Source organism: Juglans microcarpa x Juglans regia, chromosome 6D, assembly GCF_004785595.1.
Source record: "Juglans microcarpa x Juglans regia isolate MS1-56 chromosome 6D, Jm3101_v1.0, whole genome shotgun sequence".
Classification (NCBI taxonomy): domain Eukaryota; kingdom Viridiplantae; phylum Streptophyta; class Magnoliopsida; order Fagales; family Juglandaceae; genus Juglans; species Juglans microcarpa x Juglans regia.
Genome location: NC_054604.1, coordinates 37,639,425 through 37,659,007, shown reverse-complemented (window position 1 = coordinate 37,659,007; position 19,583 = coordinate 37,639,425). Strand labels below are relative to the sequence as shown.

General features: G+C 35.9%; 3 protein-coding genes across 4 annotated transcripts; 1 reads left to right on the top strand and 2 right to left on the bottom strand.

Moving 5' to 3' along the window:
- The first annotated feature begins 914 nt into the window (after positions 1-914).
- Positions 915-7,024, top strand: LOC121234883 (cellulose synthase-like protein E6). Its single transcript, XM_041131017.1, has 8 exons — positions 915-1,303; positions 2,464-2,797; positions 3,672-3,812; positions 3,943-4,074; positions 4,959-5,171; positions 5,476-5,703; positions 5,813-6,160; positions 6,387-7,024. The coding sequence occupies exons 1-8, from the start codon at positions 999-1,001 to the stop codon at positions 6,933-6,935; spliced, it is 2,250 nt and encodes a 749-aa protein (XP_040986951.1). The 5' UTR covers positions 915-998; the 3' UTR covers positions 6,936-7,024.
- A 2,046-nt stretch (positions 7,025-9,070) lies between these two features.
- Positions 9,071-12,208, bottom strand: LOC121235855 (protein NOI4). Its single transcript, XM_041132280.1, has 3 exons — positions 12,065-12,208; positions 9,916-10,095; positions 9,071-9,348 (listed from the first exon to the last, which is right to left on the bottom strand). Exons 1-3 carry the CDS (start codon positions 12,068-12,070, stop codon positions 9,304-9,306), a joined length of 231 nt encoding a protein of 76 aa, XP_040988214.1. The 5' UTR covers positions 12,071-12,208; the 3' UTR covers positions 9,071-9,303.
- Positions 12,209-14,465: 2,257 nt separating this feature from the next.
- LOC121234492 (pentatricopeptide repeat-containing protein At5g55840) lies at positions 14,466-19,092 on the bottom strand. 2 transcript variants are annotated; one of them, XM_041130436.1, is made up of 5 exons: positions 18,926-19,092; positions 15,433-18,850; positions 15,172-15,351; positions 14,909-15,089; positions 14,466-14,804 (listed from the first exon to the last, which is right to left on the bottom strand). In XM_041130436.1, the coding sequence occupies exons 1-2, from the start codon at positions 19,008-19,010 to the stop codon at positions 15,579-15,581; spliced, it is 3,357 nt and encodes a 1,118-aa protein (XP_040986370.1). In that variant the 5' UTR covers positions 19,011-19,092; the 3' UTR covers positions 14,466-14,804; positions 14,909-15,089; positions 15,172-15,351; positions 15,433-15,578. The 2 variants fall into 2 exon arrangements, with proteins under 2 accessions (XP_040986370.1, XP_040986371.1); XM_041130437.1 differs by having other exon boundaries at positions 15,005-15,089.
- Between the last annotated feature and the right edge of the window lie 491 nt (positions 19,093-19,583).

Here is a 19,583-nt window from a genome sequence, read left to right as displayed (position 1 = left end):
CGTGCAAGGCTAGCTAGCTCCATATATTAGCCTGATCAGCCAAATTAAAGCTGCAGACCACTCTTCAATTATGTGTATTTCTTTCCCACCATCACCTACATGCAATTAAGTTCCATCGGTCGAACATGGCAACGTCCAAGTACGTGAGTGCACGCATGGTAGTAGTACTACAAAAGAAAGTGACTTCCAAAAGGCAAAACAGGAAAACCAAGTTCATCAGGGTCAATTAGAAGTGCATCATGATGAGGTTGAGATCGAATTACCAAACGTTACAAACATATATATATATATATACACACATATTTAAGAATTATTATGAAATTTAAAAGTGTGATATCGATCTTGATTGTTCTTTTTAGGCGAAAAGTGAAATAGAACCGTTGTCTTTTTTTTTTTTTTTCAATTATCAGTGCATGCACGTGTGCCTGCAGTACTGATAAAAAAAATCAAGCATGAAAGATTGAAGGCAGGCTTGCTGAAGCCGACTCGATCCAAAATTGGCCGGTCGGCCTAATCCAAACTTATTTATTTAATTACATTTATAACTATTTATGATTTTTCTTCGATCCTGATGTTCTTTTAGTTAATTCATTAATTTGTTTGGCTTATATATATAGAATAGATTATGAATCTGCAACACAAGAAATTGACCAGGTACGTACTCATAATCTTAAGATATAAATTCAATCTAAATAAATAAATTTATCTCTTCTTTTGATGTATAATAGTTTATCAACCGAGCGGTGGCCACTGTCCCACCAGAAAATAAAAAGATAACACAAGTTTTTCTACTAAATAAGGATTTTTCTGAAGAATTTTCTGACACGCACATAGCTATCGGACAAAATGCTTTTGTCATTTTTTGTTTTTTTCTCCGAAGCCCATTAAAGCTAGCTGTGCGTCTAAAATTCGACTTGATTTGTGAGAGCTAGCGTAGAGGTAAGGTTGGCCCGGCCGCAAACACCCACACACACCAGTACTGCAGATAGAGAGAAAATATGGTCCGTGTGGGTAAGGGAGGTACTGAAGAAGATGAAGAGGCCGCACTTGCTTTGTTCGAGACGAAAGAAGCACGATTCAGAGGCACATACAGGCTGTTCGCGTCCACAGTAGTTGTGGGTATATGTTTGATATGGGTTTACAGGTTGTCACATCTCCCAAGATCAGCTCATGGTCAAGGGAGATGGGCCTGGATTGGTCTGTTCTTGGCGGACGTATGTTTCAGTTTGTTCTGGATCTTCACTCAGTCCGTTCGATGCAACGTTGTTTACCGTTACCCTTTCAAAGACAGACTCTCACATAGGTTACCTCTCTCTCTCTCTCTCATGAACTTCATAGTAAACAGCAGCAAGGTTTGAATAATGCTAGAGCTCCCGCTGCGGCTCCCGGTGGGAGCTACCGCTGGAGCTCTGGCTGGTATGTGTTTTTGTATTTTTTTAAAAAAATAAAAAGTATTTATAATATTATTAAAAAATATTTTTTTAATCACGAAATAAAATAAAAAATATTAAGAAAGTATTTTTTAATGATTTTTCTTCTTTCTAATTAAGAAAGTATTAAAAATTTTGAATGATGTTCTAAATTTATTTTATTTTTTAAAAATATTTAAAAGTATAAAAAAATCTATATAAAAATAATTTTTAAAAAAACACATAAAAATATATAGAGCTTACAGCGGGAGCTGTAGCATTGTCCGCAAGGTTTTGGCTTTAATATCGTTTTGAATGGAGGGAAACATGATATATATATATATATATATATTCTATATATGTAAGTATAAAAAAAATCTATATAAAAATAATTTTTAAAAAAACACATAAAAATATATAGAGCTTACAGCGGGAGCTGTAGCATTGTCCGCAAGGTTTTGGCTTTAATATCGTTTTGAATGGAGGGAAACATGATATATATATATATATATATATTCTATATATGTATGTATGTATGTATGGAATACAACCTACAGGTACGTACATCGCAGAAATTTTAGCAGACTCGTAGAAATTCAGGTACCGATCTGTAAGTTAATATAAATTCAAGCACTAATTAATTAATAATTAAACCTGTTAGCTAGAATCTAATTTATATAAATAAACTTATTTGTTCTCAACAACTTAAATTCTAACACTTTCTCTTTTAGGGGGCAATGAAAAGTAGTGGGATCCGAACGGAATTAAGCTTTTCGAGATGCTATTTGATTTTCTGAAATTAATAATTTGGTCCTGTATATCTCTATCCATCTAATCAGCCTTTAATTGAGGCATTTAGATATGGTACATGTATCCGTGCACATGCATCATCATGTTGACTGCGCCTCGAAGGTTGAGAATCGAGATGATCGAGATTGTTGGTTTCTGCATTATTAAAAACTCATGCATGAAATTACAATTAATATCGTGTTATGAACCCCCCCCCCCCCCCCCCCCCCCCCCCCGGGCGCCGCGCGCGCGCACGTACATGCAGATACGAAGAGAAGTTACCGGGAGTTGACATTATGGTGTGCACGGCAGACCCGAAGATGGAGCCGCCAACAATGGTGATAAACACGGTGTTATCGGCCATGTCCTACAATTATCCACCGGAGAAGTTGAGCGTTTACCTTTCTGATGATGGTGGCTCGGAACTGACATTCTATGCACTCCTTGAGGCCTCTACCTTCTCTAAGCATTGGATACCCTTTTGCAAAAAGTTCAGGGTTGAACCAAGGTCCCCCGCAGCCTACTTTGCCAACCACTTGGCCTCCAACTTGCAACATGACCTCTCCATCAATATTGGTCCCGAATGGTTGGCTATCAAGGTACATACGTACATATACATGTATAGCGATATATATATATATATCCCAATTGCTGAGGATGGCTAGCTAGCGGGATTAAATAGTGTTTTTGACTGAGGAATATCTCAATCGATCTATCTCATTTCATTAAATCATTATATATTTTTTAAATCTTCGTCTAAAATATAATAAATAATTATATTTTTTTAAATTTTTAAATAATAATAATATTAAAAAATAATATTTTAATAATATTTTATTCAATTTTCAATTAAAATTATCTCAATCTCATATCTATATCCAAACAGTTCTTTAAAACAAAAGATTTAGCGGGATTAAAACGAAAATTATTCTTGGATAAATTATTCTTGGAAATTATTCTTGAAATCTGACCTTATGTATAGTATCCAACCCATTCATCCTGCATGCTTTCAAGAATATTATCTAAGTTTCATAATATTTTTAGGGTGCGATTACTATGCCACCCTATGTTGACCGCTGAGCGTATTGCCTAGTGTAAATTTTTTTTTCTTTTTTTTTTTACATATTTTTTTAATACATTTAAATATTTTTAAAAAATAAAAAAAATATTAATATACTTAAAATTACTTTCTTAATTACTAAGTAAAAAAAAAAAAAAAAATTTACCAAGCGGGCAAATGGAGCGATCACAATAGGTGGGCAAATGAGTGTTTCTCATTTTTTTAATATGATATCAAGTAATTGAAAAAAAACATATTTATTATATTTTGTGTATTTCTCAATCGTTGGATATCAGATTAATTAATAAAATCGTGATGGAATATAATTAGATTTAATGATTCAATCAATAGCTAATTTTCGATTTTTTCGACTATATATTCTTGACAACAAAATCTATTCAATTGCTTTAAAGAAACTATATGAAGAAATGAAAAATCGCATCGACTCAACTGTTGAAACGGGCATGATTCCTAAAGAAATAAGGGACCAACACAAAGGGTTTTCAGAGTGGAACTCCAACGCAACGAAGCAGGATCACCAGTCAATTGTACAGGTAAGACGTTCTTGTGTCGTCTAGCTACCATCATTTCAGATGCATCATGCATATATATGTTACAAGATGGACATATTTATCAAATATATTTAGGACATGATTATTTTTGGCTTTGTTTTTTCCTTAAAAGATAATGATTGATGGAAGAGACAAAAATGCCGTGGATATTGATGGAGGGCGACTGCCAATGGTGGTATACATGGCACGAGAAAAGAGACCCCAGTGGCCCCATAACTTCAAAGCCGGAGCTCTGAATGCACTTGTAAGCTTTCGTCTACTCTACATGCATGCATATAAGCATACCCTTGCTGGAATTTTACATCGCACGACACGTCTTTGAATCTCTCTCCGACGCACGTTAATGCCGAGAAAGGAAAAAAAATCTCTTACATCAACATAAAAAGGTTGCTGAAAAGAATTGAAAAGAGTAAGAAGAGGTTTGTTTAGAATTCACATAGTTCTACGGTCACGAAGTTATTACATAAAAGGAAAAATATAATGACAGTCGTGAATACTCAAGTGTTGCGCAATCACTTTGAAAAAAAAATAAAAATTCATATGAAAAAAATTAATTTTTTAATTGTGAACCATACTCTTTTTTAAAGCGACTACATAGCGCTTGCGCACTCTACGACTGTATGTAGCATTACTCATAATTTACAAACTAACGTGGCTTCATGTGATATGTCAGATCTATTTTACAATAAAAATAAATTTATAATTTGACAAACTACATCAAATCACTTTAATTTGTGAAATTATTTTTGTATGAGCGGTGCTACTCTGCCGCCTAGAGTAGCCCGCTCCAAGTGACTGCTAGGCCAAAATTCCATTTTCATTTTTTTCTAATTTTTTTCTTCATATATTTTTTATCATTTTAGAATATTTTAAAAAATATAAAAAATATTAATACACTAATAGTCACTTCTTTTACTGTTAAAATAAAAAAAAATACATGAAGCGTCAAAATGAGGGGATAAATTGAGTGAGTAGAGTAGTATTTTTCTTTTTGTATAATCACTTTGTGGCTAAATTAAGTATTTCTAAAGTTTTCATATATGCTCTTGTGATCATACCATGTCCGCTTAAAAATATAACTGAAGTTTTAGCTAGCATTTTGAAGAGATTATCATTTGAAATGTGCAGTTAAGAGTGTCGGCAAAGATTAGCAATGCTCCCTTCATCCTCAACCTGGACTGTGACATGTATGCAAATGATGCAGATGCAGTACGAGAAGCGCTATGTTTTTTCTTGGATGAAAGGAAAGGCAACGAGATCGCTTTCGTGCAACATCCACAAAATTATGACAATATAACCAAGAATGATATTTATGCAGCTTCTTCTTATGTAGTCAATAAGGTGGGTATTTTGAAAAATGATAGTTGCAGTTGTGAGTGTACAAGTGCCACACATTCATTTGAAAAAAGTGAATAAATACGGGATCTATATGAAAAGAAAATTAATCTTTTAATAGTAAACCCCATTTTTTTTCAAAGCGATTGCATGACGCTTACATACTCACGATTGTATATAGCGTTACTTGGATACTTTTATGAACATGCTAGCTAGGCCTTTCATTTTCCAGAACAAAAGGGTACATGCACGTGATCATGTGGTGGACTGAACAACTAGTATAAACTCTTTGTTTTATATATCTATGAAGTTTGAGCTTCCGGGTTTGGGTGGATATGAAGCGGCATTGTATTGTGGCACTGGATGTTTCCATCGAAGAGAGAGTCTGTGTGGAAAGGTGCACTCCAAGGATTATAGAGGAGAGTGGAACAGTACTGAAGGAGAAAAGAAGTCGGATAAAACTGTAAATGAATTGGAAGAAGCATCAAAAGTCCTTGCTAATTGTAGCCATGAAAAGGACACGCAATGGGGGAAAAAGGTGATGATTTCCCTCATCTCTGGGTGCCTGTGCGTGTATGTGTGTGTTTGTGGATGTGGAATAATTAGCTTAATTCTAATCTTGAAAATATATGATTATGAATTTGCAGATAGGGCTGATATATGGGTGCCCAGTGGAAGACATTGTAACTGGCTTGACCATCCAATGCAGGGGTTGGAAATCACTCTATTATAATCCAGATAGGAAGGCCTTCTTGGGTGTTGCCCCAACAACCTTAGATATAGCTCTTATTCAACACAAGAGGTGGTCCGAAGGCATGTTTCAGGTATTCTTCTCCAAGTATTGCCCCTTCATATATGGACGTGGGAAGATAAAATTGGGTGCCCAGATGGGATATTGCATCTATCTTTTGTGGGCTCCAATTTCCTTGCCAGTACTCTATTATGTGATTGTTCCTCCTCTCTGCTTGCTGCGTGGCATTCCCTTATTCCCCCAGGTTTATCTCTCTTTGCCTTTCTGTTCTTATGCTAGATATATATATATATATATATATATATATATATGCATACTATGTTTGAACTGCATGTCAAAGAAGCAAGCTAGAGTTCATGGATTTTAGAGATATCTGTGCTATATATGCATCTCCATTAATGCCACTCAGATACATTGATGTAGTACTGCATTCGGCATGCGTACGTACTTATTCTTCTTTATTATTCCAGGTTAAAAGCCTATGGTTCCTGCCTTTTGCATACGTTTTTCTAGCTAGGAATACATGCAGCATCGCTGAGGCCCTGTGTTCTGGGGATACACTCGAAGCTTGGTGGAACTCTCAACGAATTTGGGTGATCCGAAGGACTACTGCGTACTTTTTCGCGTTCATTGACACAATTTCTGGGACGTTAGGACTGTCTCAAACAACATTTGCACTCACAGACAAGGTGATGATAGAGGATGTATCAAAGAGGTACAATCAAGAGATCATAGAGTTTGGAAGCTCATCTATCATGTTCACCGTTATGGCAACACTGGCAATACTAAATCTCTTCAGCTTAATTGGGGGAATTACAAAGGCTATTATGGATTTAGAGTACTTGATGGAGTTAGACCAGTTGATCATACAGATAATTCTTGTGGTGCTATTTGTGATACTCAATATTCCAGTGTATCAAGCACTCTTCACCCGCCGTGATAAGGGCTGTATCCCATCCTCTGTTTTATTCAACTCGATTCTTTTAGCTTCGCTGGCTTGTTTGGTGCCTATCATATAGATGCAACTTTCCTATAGGCCATAATGTAAGTCAGTCACGGGGTATCTGTTTACTGTTTTATAATTCTAGAAAAATGTTGAATCCTATCATTCATATCCAATCACACCTGCTAATATTGTATAGACATATATATATATATATATATATATATATATTTGTACTACACGACTCTTGGCTGTAACAGTGGGGTTTTATATATCAACAACTTAAATTATGAATGTAACTGAAGAAGACAGAATTAAAGCTAAAAGAGTAGTAGCAGCATTCCTCTTCTTCTATTTATAGGTATCATATACAATGAACCATGGCCTTTAAGAGGGAATCTTAATTCTATCTCCAGATGCTGCTAACGAGTTTTAAGCAAATGACTGAGAGCTCCTTTAGTGATGTGATTAGTCTCCATTATTGATTGACCTTATTTGTTTAGACCAATCAGCCCATACAAAATTCGTCATGGATGACTCCACAATTGGGTAGTTGCTACGTACCCGCAATCATGGGCAACTAGGAGTCTAGGCCCACCACCATCTCTTTCAAAAATGAGATGGAACCTTCATGTTCTGTTACTACATATTATTAGTTCAGGAGATATGATATATCAGTTTCGTATTAAGTCCTTTAAAGAAAGTAAAATCCACTGTTGTAAACAATTAAAATTTTTAATTGTCATATGGATTTTACTTTAAAAAAAAAAAAAAAAAAAAAAAAAAAGACTTATACAGGATTTACACATATTATTCTCCTCTTTTCCTGATGAGTAAGTACATGTATATATAGGTAACCACGTATTTGGTTTGTTTTTATTTAGGTAATAGTGTCTTTCTTTAGTTTGAGTGTCCTTCTTTTGATGCCTGGGTTCTGGTTTTTATAGTTTATATGTATCTTCCAAGTGTCGAGTTGTAATCACGGTTTTCCTCCGCCACAAATGAGGGGCAATCAATAAAATTAAAATACTGTCTTTTTTTTTTTTTAAAAAAAAAAAGTACATTTATATATAGAGATTTTAGCCTGATGATCCGCATATATCCTTATCTATAGAGATTTACACATATTATTCTCTTCTTTTCCTGATGAGTAAGTACATGCATAGAGATTTACCATATATATTGGAGCCAACGCATGATTGCGAAGAAAAAGGGCTATAATCCTTGTTTTGATAACTAACGTATTCATTGTCATGGGCACGTCCTCCTGATCTCCTTCTGTTAGTGATCATATGCATTAACTTGGATCGTTCGAAGAAGCGAAGTTACTGCTAGCTAGCTTAAAGAACTGTTGAGGCACTTTCAAGTTTATAGCGGATATATAATAGAAACAGATTCATAATTTTGGGAGAACCGATTACTTTATTCACACGAGCACACTTTTTGACGTTACTAATATTCGACTCCAAATTAATGACTCTTTGAAACCTCTTTTTTTTTTTTTTTTTTTTTTTTAGTTTAGAACTTTTTTTGGAATTTTATGAACGCTCATTTTTTATTCATAGATGTGAGTCTATGAGAATATTCCTGAAACTCAAAAAGAAAAAGAGAAGAAACTCAAATAGAAAAAGGGAAGCAAGTTAGTCTCACTATTTGTTATGCTAAAACTATGATTATCTTTTCCCTCTTCTTCCACTTTCATTTTTTATTTTATTTTATTTATTTTTAGGAAAAACCTCTCCAAGGCAAAGCCCTTCGGACCCATCCCTACAAAGTAAACCCTGGTTTCGTTCATTGTACCCTCAGAAGTTTCTCATACACAGAACTAGGTAAGTCACTAGCTTCGCTAGAGGGTGGCACCAAAGAATTTTTGCACCTGTGAAGTACCGAACCTCGGACCTTGAGGAGCTATACCACAAGACCGAGGCTTCAACCACTCAGGCCAACCCCTTTGGGTTTCCACTTTTAATTCTTACTACAATGTAAACATAACAAGGGGCGTTTGGAGTTTCATATTTCTCCTTTCCATTATTTCCCCAAGGCTAGCTGTTGATCATCGCACGATAATCTTCTGCTGCCAGTATTTTGTGCTGTTCCAACGAAGTTCATGTCATAAACGAGGGCAATCTCATGATACAAATAACGTGAGAAAAGATGCCACAAGCAAAGCTCTGTAGCTCTAGCATGATACTACAAGGCACATAGGAGAACAAAATGAAATAGCTCGCCTTCTAATAAATAAACCACAACATCAATACATATAAACACAATAAGCGTTTGTCTTCTTTACCTATTTCCTCACCACAAATCGTTTAACAGCACACACACTAAATTCGAACAGGGCCCATCATGGCTCTACAGCTCCCATCTTCTTTGGGCAATATGGTGGAGCTAGTTACAGAAAACATGCTCTTATGTTTAACTCTTACAAAGAAAGAACCTTATCAGGAGTGTGTAGGTGGGTCCTGAATGCAGCAAAACCATCTTTTCTGAAAATCAATCCACATATCACAAATCAGCTTATAGAAGTGGGTGGTAGAAATGACAGCTCTTCAGTCTCGTATATTTTTCCAATTCTAGTTATAAAAAAGGTAAATAGATTTAATTCGGAGGGACGGGAATAGCACAATCTTTTCATACAAAACCATATAAATGCACCTCGCAAGATGATATTAGAACTACAGATGGTTCTTTCAATTGGTAAAGCCCTATTTTTTCTTTTACTTTTGTTTACTTATTGAACCTAAATATCAGTCTTTTCTCCCCTCGTCCTGATTCCTCCTTTTTTTTTTTTTTTTTTTTAAATGGCTTAGCGCTTCTACAGAAATGGAATCCTCTGAGTGACCCTCAGGATGTGATACATGCCCAAGATTTATCAATCCTAGAATTGTGCTACTATCAACTTCTCAAAAAGTTAAAATAAAAATTGTATAAAAAAATGAAAAAATATATCATATTTAATCAAACTCATATAAAGTGCCGATAATACCTCAGTTATGTATTCAGGTATAGAGAGAGATAAGGGGCAGAGAAAAAGAAGTTATATAGCATCTTACAGCCTGAGGCTTGCCAGCATCCACTCCAGGCTTTTGAGAATCAACGTTCCCTGGTGACTCTGGTTTGCCACCTGTCTTCTTTTCATCCCTAGCCTTATTAAAAATCACAGTAAATCCCTCAGCTGAAGCAGGATCGTTGACATCCCATTCACCAAATTTTGGCAGTGGCTGACCCTTGTCCTGTTAGAGAAACAAAAAGGTAAAAGGTTTCTATTATGATTCTGATAGTTGTGAATGTCTATAACGACCTAGGAAAAACCCAATTTCACCTAATCAATTAGAAACTTCCCTTTAATCACTTTTAAAGCTCAGCTCACCTAATAAGTAGCCAATGTAGAACTTGGCACCCACAACTACCTTTATAACAAACTCATTCTAAGTGGGTTATTCATATACCCAATGTGGGACTGGGGTGTTAAAACTCTCCATCTTAAATCCACGACATCCTCGTCAAAGCCATGTCATATAGTACTCTTGTATTACATGAATTGTCCTAAGTGGCTCTGATTCCATATGTAATAAAACAGGGAAAGCGTTAGCCACATCTATGCTATAATCCCAAAAGGCTGGAACAGGCATCTGCATCAATAATTTCCAAGAAAGCAGTGAACTACTCAGCATGCCCATCTAGAAGTAAGAGCAAAGGTTATAATTTATACCAGATAAACAAATCAAAAAGTTTATCCCAAGATTCTAGACACCCTCAAGTCTTTTCCAATCATAAACTCTGATACTTCTCTATAATCCTGCCATAAGACTTTGAGCAATTTAACGCATGACATTCTTAGATAAGTTGTACTGGCACAAGGCATTCTCTCAACATTAGGCCCCTCAGAATCACAAAATGAATGGAGTTGCTACAGATTTATGCACCTTGTAGGGTGTCCAACCACACTAGCACATTCACCTCATTCTAAAGATCCATGTTCTTAATTAGCTAAACTCTATTAGGTTGGAACTTTTGTTTGCTTCAATGCATCCATCATCATCATCCCACTGCCAGCCCATTTATTTCAGCATTACATACAATTTAGCTTGATTTTTGTGTAAAAGCATATTTGACTTAACGAAGGTTTCTTCAGCTCTGTGTCTCAGTGAGTTTTTTTTTTTAAAATTAACTAATTCTCCTCAAATACCTAGTGTCAGTGCCATAATACTGCTTGTATATCTATTCAGACTTAGATAATTGAGGAGTGCTACAGCCACAAAGCGATTACACAAAAATAATCCCACAAATTTACGTGACTTCATGTGGTTCGCTAGATTGTAAAGTTACTTCTAGGATTTACCTCATTAGTTAGTTGATGTTTATCTAAAGTATTTCTCTAGATAATTACATACTCAATCAAAGAAACCCCATGTAAAAATACTAAACTACAGCATAATTACAAGGGGGAGAGGTTGAGGGAAAGCAAAAGAATACTACTCAGAGATTCCTAACGAGGTAAATTTACATTACAAAATGCTGGAGTAGCATAATAACAAGAGCAAGTACCAGCATAATATCGCAGAAGTATCTTAGATCCATACAAAACTAATCTAAACAGAAAAACAGATTTTCTAGTAATGTAATCAACAAACTCAATTTGGGATAGACATCTCTTTTTTCATATATTTGTTCAAACACTTGAAATTTCACAAAGGTACGTAGAAATACATACCAGAAACAAAAAAAGAAAAACCTTTTCCTGTAAACACAATTTTCTCTATAAAAAACCCCCACAATCCTTATATGCCATCCTCGATTTTGTTCTCTTAATTATTAAAATTTTCTAATAAGTCACAAAAGAAAATTTCCTTCAACGGCAGAAAATCGAATACACAGCTAATCAAAATTAAAAACGCAAACAATCGATTTATAATTCTAGAACGATAGCTAAAGAAACTAGCATAACTGGTAGACAATCAGAGTAAGCAATAGATATTGCTTATATTTTGTAATAACCATGGTAATGACAAATTATGAAAACAAAATTTGCGTAGAAAAAGAAGAAGAAGAAGAAGATCGAATCCATTATCCATCTTCACCAACCGAAATGGAAGCTGGGATAGATCAAAAACATTAATAAATCGAGGAGAATAAGCATAGCAGATAACCAAATACAAAAAGGAAAAAAAGTTACTATTTTTAGAGAGAGGGATGACGTACCGACATGAATTCCACAGCAAGAACCTTTCTGGGAAAAGAAAATGACTACAAAGCAATAAAGCAAGGGAAAAACCAGAGAGAGAGAGAGAGCGAGAGAATTTTTAAAGTCTTGGAGAGAGAGAAAAGGGGGGCGGGGGAGAAGTGATGATGATGACATTTGTGGGTTGGGCCAGAAATGGGCCTTTATTACCATGGGAAACGGTGGATTTTTGAAGCCAACGGTTTACGGCGTGATGTCTGACTCTGACTCTGACAGGAAAAAATAATACTGGTATGACGTTGCCGTCAAATGGAACTCAGCGTCAGGCGTGACATGGAGAGACAAATGTACATGTTAACATAACGGGGTGGTGAGCTGGGCAAACGGAGTCATGGAGAAGCTGTTGGGTTGCAGCGAGGCATGGAGCACGTTGATTTGCTGGCAATGCTTGAAGAGCGGTTGGCTTTTCAATGTCTTCAATTAATTAAACAACGTAAATGAAAATTAAGAGTGTGTTTGGATGTTGAAGTAAGTTAAGATGATAAAATATTATTAAAATATTTTTTTTAATATTATTATTATTTTAAAATTTGAAAAAGTTAAATTGTTTATTATATTTTGTATTGAAATTTAAAAAAGTTATAATGATGAGTTGAGATGAGTTGAGAATAATTTAGTAACCAAACGTGCCCTAAATTTGTCTGAGTTCAAACAAATGCTGCAAAATAACATTTAGTAATAGAGCTAACAAGTATTGAAATGAGATTTGTTATTTATCATTTCCACGCACTACGCTTTTTATTAATTTTTTTCAATTATTTTTTTAGTTTTATTTTTTTTAAAATATATTGAATTCTCCTACTCATCATCTATATACTATTTATTTGGTAAGGTTAAAAAAAAATTAAAAAAAAAATAAATATAGTATATGGAGATGATGAATAGGATTTTGGAGACATTGGTAAGATGATGGAGGGGATCCAACTTTTCATACTTGTGGGTGAGTCATCATCCACGAGTTAAAAGGGATAGGGTTATTGCTCTGTTTGGATGGTTCATGATTGCAGTAAATAGACCAAAACCCCCCAAAAATGGAAAAAGGGGTCAAATTAAAGTGCTAATTGACTTGATTGATGGCTGTTTTTAGACTTCAAACGAGACCATAAGTAGCAAGGAAAATTTTATTCATCATTCTCACACATTACATACCATATTTTTTTTATTTTTTATTATTTTTTTATCAAATATTTAATATATAAATAATGAATAGAAGAATTAAATTAGTTTAAAAAGAATAAACTAAAAGAAAAATATTAAAAAATTTAAAAAAATATAGTGTGTGAAGGTTGGAGAGGTTGTGTAGCATTGCTCCTTACTAAATGTGTGGTATATAGATGATGAATAGAATAATTAAATAAGTTAAGAAGAATCAAACCAAAAAATAAAATTCAAGAAAATTTAAAAAAAAAAAAAAAAAAATGTATGGTGTGTGATGTGTGTAAATGATGAGTAGCAAAACTCAAGTAGCAAATGAACTTGGGTTCATGTTTCACTCTTTTCTCACTCCAAAACATCTCATCCCAGTTAAGTTCATGTTTTAATTCAAACTAGACTATACGCCATCTTTACCACATACATATACAGAGATAGACATAGTTCGGTTGTTGCGCATTAAAAGTAAAACCATGAACGGTCTTATGTTGCTCAAAACTCTGATGACTTGAACTGCACGTTGCTTTCGATGGCCGGCATTGGTTGTCTATGCTCAAAATATATTTTGAGCTTCTGTCTCTCCATTTGAGTGTTCACCACATGAGATGGACAAACTCTTCTCCCTCTAATAGACTGTTCTGAAGTAAATATGCCTACCATGATCGATATTAGCCGCGTCATCGTGATTGTCAATTAGTGTGAGAACACCCATGCTTTGGAGATTGATGGTGGGTTTAGCTTGGACCCTCTTGTCGGTTAGAAAGGTCCCCGAAAAACAGAAATGATGGGTGCTGTCATCGATTTGAAGTTAGAATTTCTAAGACTTCGAAAAACATATGTGGCTTTCTATCTACAATTTCTGCCTTTGACATCCATACTGAGTTTACACTGGACAAAAAGAAAGGAACATGGTTTCTTCATGTGGAACTAACGTTGTTCCCAAGTTACTACGGTTCTGCAGTGAGTCTGGGCGGCCTCAACGTTGCTATAGATTTTCCCAGCAGTGGTAACTGCAGGACTTAACATGAAGAAGGCAAAACTCCCATCCAAACTGCACGACTTACGAGAACAAGTTATTAGCTCCAAGCACAATCACGAGTAAGACTTTGAAATTCCTACAACTCCATTGGCAAACCCAATCTGTGGGTGTTCAAAGAAAATTTAGGATCTAGACATCAGTACAAGGCAGGAAACATGGGAAGATTAGGATAGAGCTATAACCATGGTTTAGACACCCCATGGCAAGTCCGTCCCTGAATAAATTGTTAGATACTGTCTGCCACGTAGCAGCAGTGCATTGTATTCTGTAAAACGGTACCTCTCAGACATTATCCGACAGTCAAGTTCCTGCCTCCATTATTATAGGGTGCAGATTGAAGCGAGATTGAGACACAATACATCAGCCAGATAAATAAATAAATTTCAGACACACCACTATTCTGGTTCCCTCTAAGGCCAGCTTCTTTCGCCATCATGTTGCTTCGTCCACCTCTCTTGGGCTGCTATCTGTTCTATTGTAAGTAATCCCCATCTTCCAGAAACCGAGACCTGGGAAAAAAGATTTAAAAATCAGTTACCAGGGAAAAAAGGTCAATTGACAATAATTACGTTTTTTCAGTAACAAAAATATGCATTTTCAGTCTGAGAATTACTTATTGATCGGCTACTATGTGCCACTGATTTTTTATTCCTAACATTCCAATCAGTGGACCACAAGACAGTGCACAGTGCTCAATAAGAATCCCCACCCCAAATGAACTCGCATCAGTAGCATGTGAAGTGATGTGCCCTTGTTGCTTGACAATCTCTGTTGCTAGGTTCCATCTTCTAGTTCTGTTTTTGGCAGTACTAGTGAGAAACTAATCTAAACTAAGATATAAAAAAATTCTCAGAATTTGGGAACAGAGCAGACAACCTTTAGATGAGAAAGCATGCATAAATTATAGAAATGAAGTCATGCCCACATTGCTTCACATAACATCTGAAAAAGGTAAAGATGATTTTTTGTTTCTAAATATCCTTTGAAAGTAAGTTTAGTTATATCATGTCTGGGTATCTCCCACGACAATCAAGCATGAAGCATGGCACACGTCACCTGAAAAGGATAATTAGCTAAGTAAGAAAATGAGAAACAACTTAAAAAGAAACGGAACAGAAGGATTATAAATATACGAACCAGAAGATAGGGGTTGAAGCAGTTCAAGGTACCAGAATCATGGGTACCACAACTGCCATTGCAACGTAAGTCCAATGTCAGCGTCATCCACCAGTCCTCCAGAAGAAAGGTTTATGACGTTTTCCAAATCAAATTACATCTTTTTCCTATTTGCTTTTGGCCTCCTTTCGCTTCCTTTTGTTTTTCATTAACAGACTTATTTTCTCCTTGGCGATTTTCAATCCCTCATTTAATTGTTGGGTGCTTCCACCCCAAACGCAAGAAATCCAACCTCTTTCCTGCAAGTCCTTCAAAAGTATTTCACCCTTAACAGTATTATTATTTTCAGCTGAAATGGCATCAATGAGAACAGTATAGGTGGTGGTGTTGGGCCAGAGTCCTCTTTGTTTCATCTCTTCATAAAGTTCAAATGCAGCCACCACATCACCATTAGTGCAGTGGCCTGAAACGAGTACATTATAGGCAGCAACATCAAGCTTCATACCACAATGTTCCATGATGCCCCTCAACTTTAGAGCCTCTGTGAGCTTAGCAACCTTGCAGAACACGTGCATCAAAGATGTAAAAGTTGCAGTAGTTGGAACGAGTTGCCTCCGAAGCATGAAATTAAAAAGCAGCATGGCTTCCTCAATTTTCCCACATCGTGCAAGCCCTCTAACCATAGCACTCTCAGCAACATCGCGTGAACAGATACCTAGTGCTTCCATCTCATCTTTTAGCTTTAATGCTCCTTGTACATCTCCCACTCTACACATACCATTAATTAGTGTGATATATTGCACACAATTAGGAGTAAAACCCTTTTCCAACATGTCATGCAGAAAAATATGGGATTCATGGAAAGATGAAGCTCTAACCAGTCCATTTAAGATGGCATTTTGAGTATCTACATCAGAAAGAACTCCCAAATAGTTCATTATATTAACCAGATCAAAGGCTTTCTGCATATCACCGGTTTCACAACACTTGGTAATAAGCATGTTAAAAGTACACTGATCAGCTCTAACACCTTCCATTGTCATCTTTTTCAACATTTTGATACCAATGTCCAACATACCAGACTCGCTAAGCCCAAGAATAAGAGAATGGCATGTTAATTTGTCAGGTAGAAAACCTGTCCTGATCATAAGACCATACAATCTAGAACATGCTATTAAAATCTGTTTCTTTGAATATCCATGCAAGAGAATATTATATGTAGCCAAATTAGGACACAAACTTCTGCTTATCATATTAGAAAAGACGTCATTTGCCTGAACCAGTTTTCCCATCCTTGAGTATCCATCTAAAACTGCATTAAGTGCAATTGTATCAGGGTTCAGGCCTTTGTTCTCCATCTCTTCATAAAGATACAAAGCTGCCTTTGATTGGCCGCCCTTGAAAAGGCCATCAACCAAACAAGTATATAACGCCAGATTTGGACATAAAGTTCCTTTTTCCATCACTTTCTCCAACAACAGGATAGCAGCAACCAATTTGCCTTTCCTGCATAGCCCAGAAAGAAGAATGGTGTACGTATAACTGTCAGGCATCACACTATTCTGGACCATATCATCAAGCAGGACAACTGCCTCCTGCAAATTCCCCAGTTTACATATCTCAGCAAGTATTGTATTGTAGAGAACAGTATCTACAGCAGAGGGAATAAAGTGGAGTTTATTCAAAAAATTCTTTGCCTCCCCAAGATTTCCACCCTTGCATAGTCCTTTCAATAAACTCCCATATGTGAATGGACTTGGGTGATGACCTACTTTAATCATTTCGTCAAACATAGAAAATGCTTTTAACCCATCACCCAAACTTCCGTAGCCATCTATAATGCAATCAAAAGTGACGGAGTTAGGACCAAGGCCAACCCTGCTCATGTGATGCATGAAATTTTCTGCCTCTACAAGTTTTCCAGCTCCACATAAAGAAGCAACCAACATGTTACATGTGAAATGGTCTACGTCATGGCCATTGCGATTCATAGCTGTATAGATTTTCAAAGCCTCTGTAATATTTCCCATCTTGCAGAAATTATAAACTAATGTAGAGTATATGATACTGTTTGGTACTAGTCCGGCTTTATACATTTTACATATTATCTCCTTTGCGCTTCTTAACTTCCCCACTGTGCAAAATCCGTTTATAAGCACTGAAAATGTGATAACATCAGGATTGACACAATCTGTGAACATCTCATAGAACAACCGGACAGCTTCATCAAGCAACCCATTTTTGCATAACCCATCAATCACTGCTGTGTATGCAATACAACCCACTTTTAACCCCTTTGTCCTTATTCTCTCTAGAACACTTCTTGCTAAGTGAAACTTTGCCTGCTTGCACAGCCCATTTAATAGTGTCCCATAACTGACATCATTAGGTTGCAAACCCCCAGCTTCCATCAAATCCAAAAGTCTAAATGCTTCTTCAAAATTACCCTTGCTACAGTGCCCATCGACCAAAGTATTGTAAGTAATGCAATTCGGTGAAAGATCAAGCAATGACATCTCATCCAAAAGCCGTGTAGCAACTCCAATCTTTCCCTCCTTAACAAACCCATTAATCAGAGTATTGTAAGTCACTTCATTTGGATATACCATCCTTTTCCTCATCTTTCTTAGCAGCAAATAACCTTTTGCACTTCTGTTGTTTCTGCACAAATCATCAATAAACATATTATATGTACAAACATCAGCTTTGATGCCCTTAGATCCCATATGATCAATCAGTTCAAATGCAGCTTTGTATATCCCCTTCTTACAATACCAATTGAGCAATGTATTATAAGTAACTATAGTTGGAAAGCAACCACTCTCTTCCATCTTTGTAAGCAGATAACCTGCTTTTTTAAGCTTCCCTTCTACACATAATGCATTTATCAATATGTTAAAAGTAGCAACATTGGGACAAACCTCCCTTCCAAGCATTTCCTTGAAAAGAGACCACGCTGAGCCAACTCTCCGATCTTTCACCATTGAGGCAAGAATCATATTACAAGTAAACACTGACGGCTGAAATCCCCGAAAGCCCATCAAATTGAAAGTCTCTACAGCATCGCCAACCATCCCTTCTCCAACATAAACCCTAATTAGAAGATCAAAAACAGCAGGACTTGCCTTGCAAAGAGGGTATGTGTTCATGAAAGCACCAAAAACCGAATTTGGCCCAATACCCGTTTGGGTTAAGTGCCTCAAAATTGATTTGGCAGCGCCATACATTCTAGCTCTAACAAGTACGTGGGTTGTGACGCATAGTATATGGGTAAGATGTTTGGGTTCCAAACCAGGTTGTTTGGTAACCCAGTTGAGGAATTTCAAGGCCAGCTGCCCATGCACTGGTCTAAGTGAAGCCAACCTATATTCCATGTGATTCAATGACTCCCAACGGTCTACGGTAAGAATTGCATAAATGCTCTTCTCCATTTCTGAACCTGCTGTTCCCCAATACGAAAGCTTTAATATGCGAAAGGCACCTATATACGTGTACTAGAGAGAGAGAGAGTTACCGCAGGATTCTGTGCTCTGAAGAGCTTTATTTTGGCCGCGAGAAGAGCGTATACACCTTTCTCTGGTAAAACTAGAGAAACCCATGTAAGAAAAACGTCTAAATTTTGATAGTTTGCGGGAAATTAGAGAGATTTTGGCTCATGAAGAACTCCAACGCGAAGACATTAGCAAAAGTGGTGCCACTCTGCCGCCTCTGCCCACTCTGTGCGCCCTAGTGTCGATTGTATTTTTTTTTACAATTTTTTTATTAAATATTTGTTAAATATATTTAAATACTCTTAAAAAATTAAAAAAAATATATCAATACATTAATAATCACTTCTTTAATCATATAAAAAATTAAAAATTAAATGTAAGAACGAAAATAAAAAAGAAGTATACTAGTATCAATCTTAATAAAAGAATGATTTTTAAACATATTTAAATATTTTTAAAAAATAAAAAAATAATAATACAATAACAGTCATTCTGTTAATTATTAAAAAAAATTAAATACAATAATGGTAAAAACTAATGACGAAAATGAAAAAGTCATACAATTGATACAAGAGCACGGCTATACATAAGCCGCACTCTCCGCACGCCTTACATGGTGTTTTTTTTTTCTTCCTCAATACGGTGTGCTGCGGCTACAACGGCTAATGTAAATAATTTCTC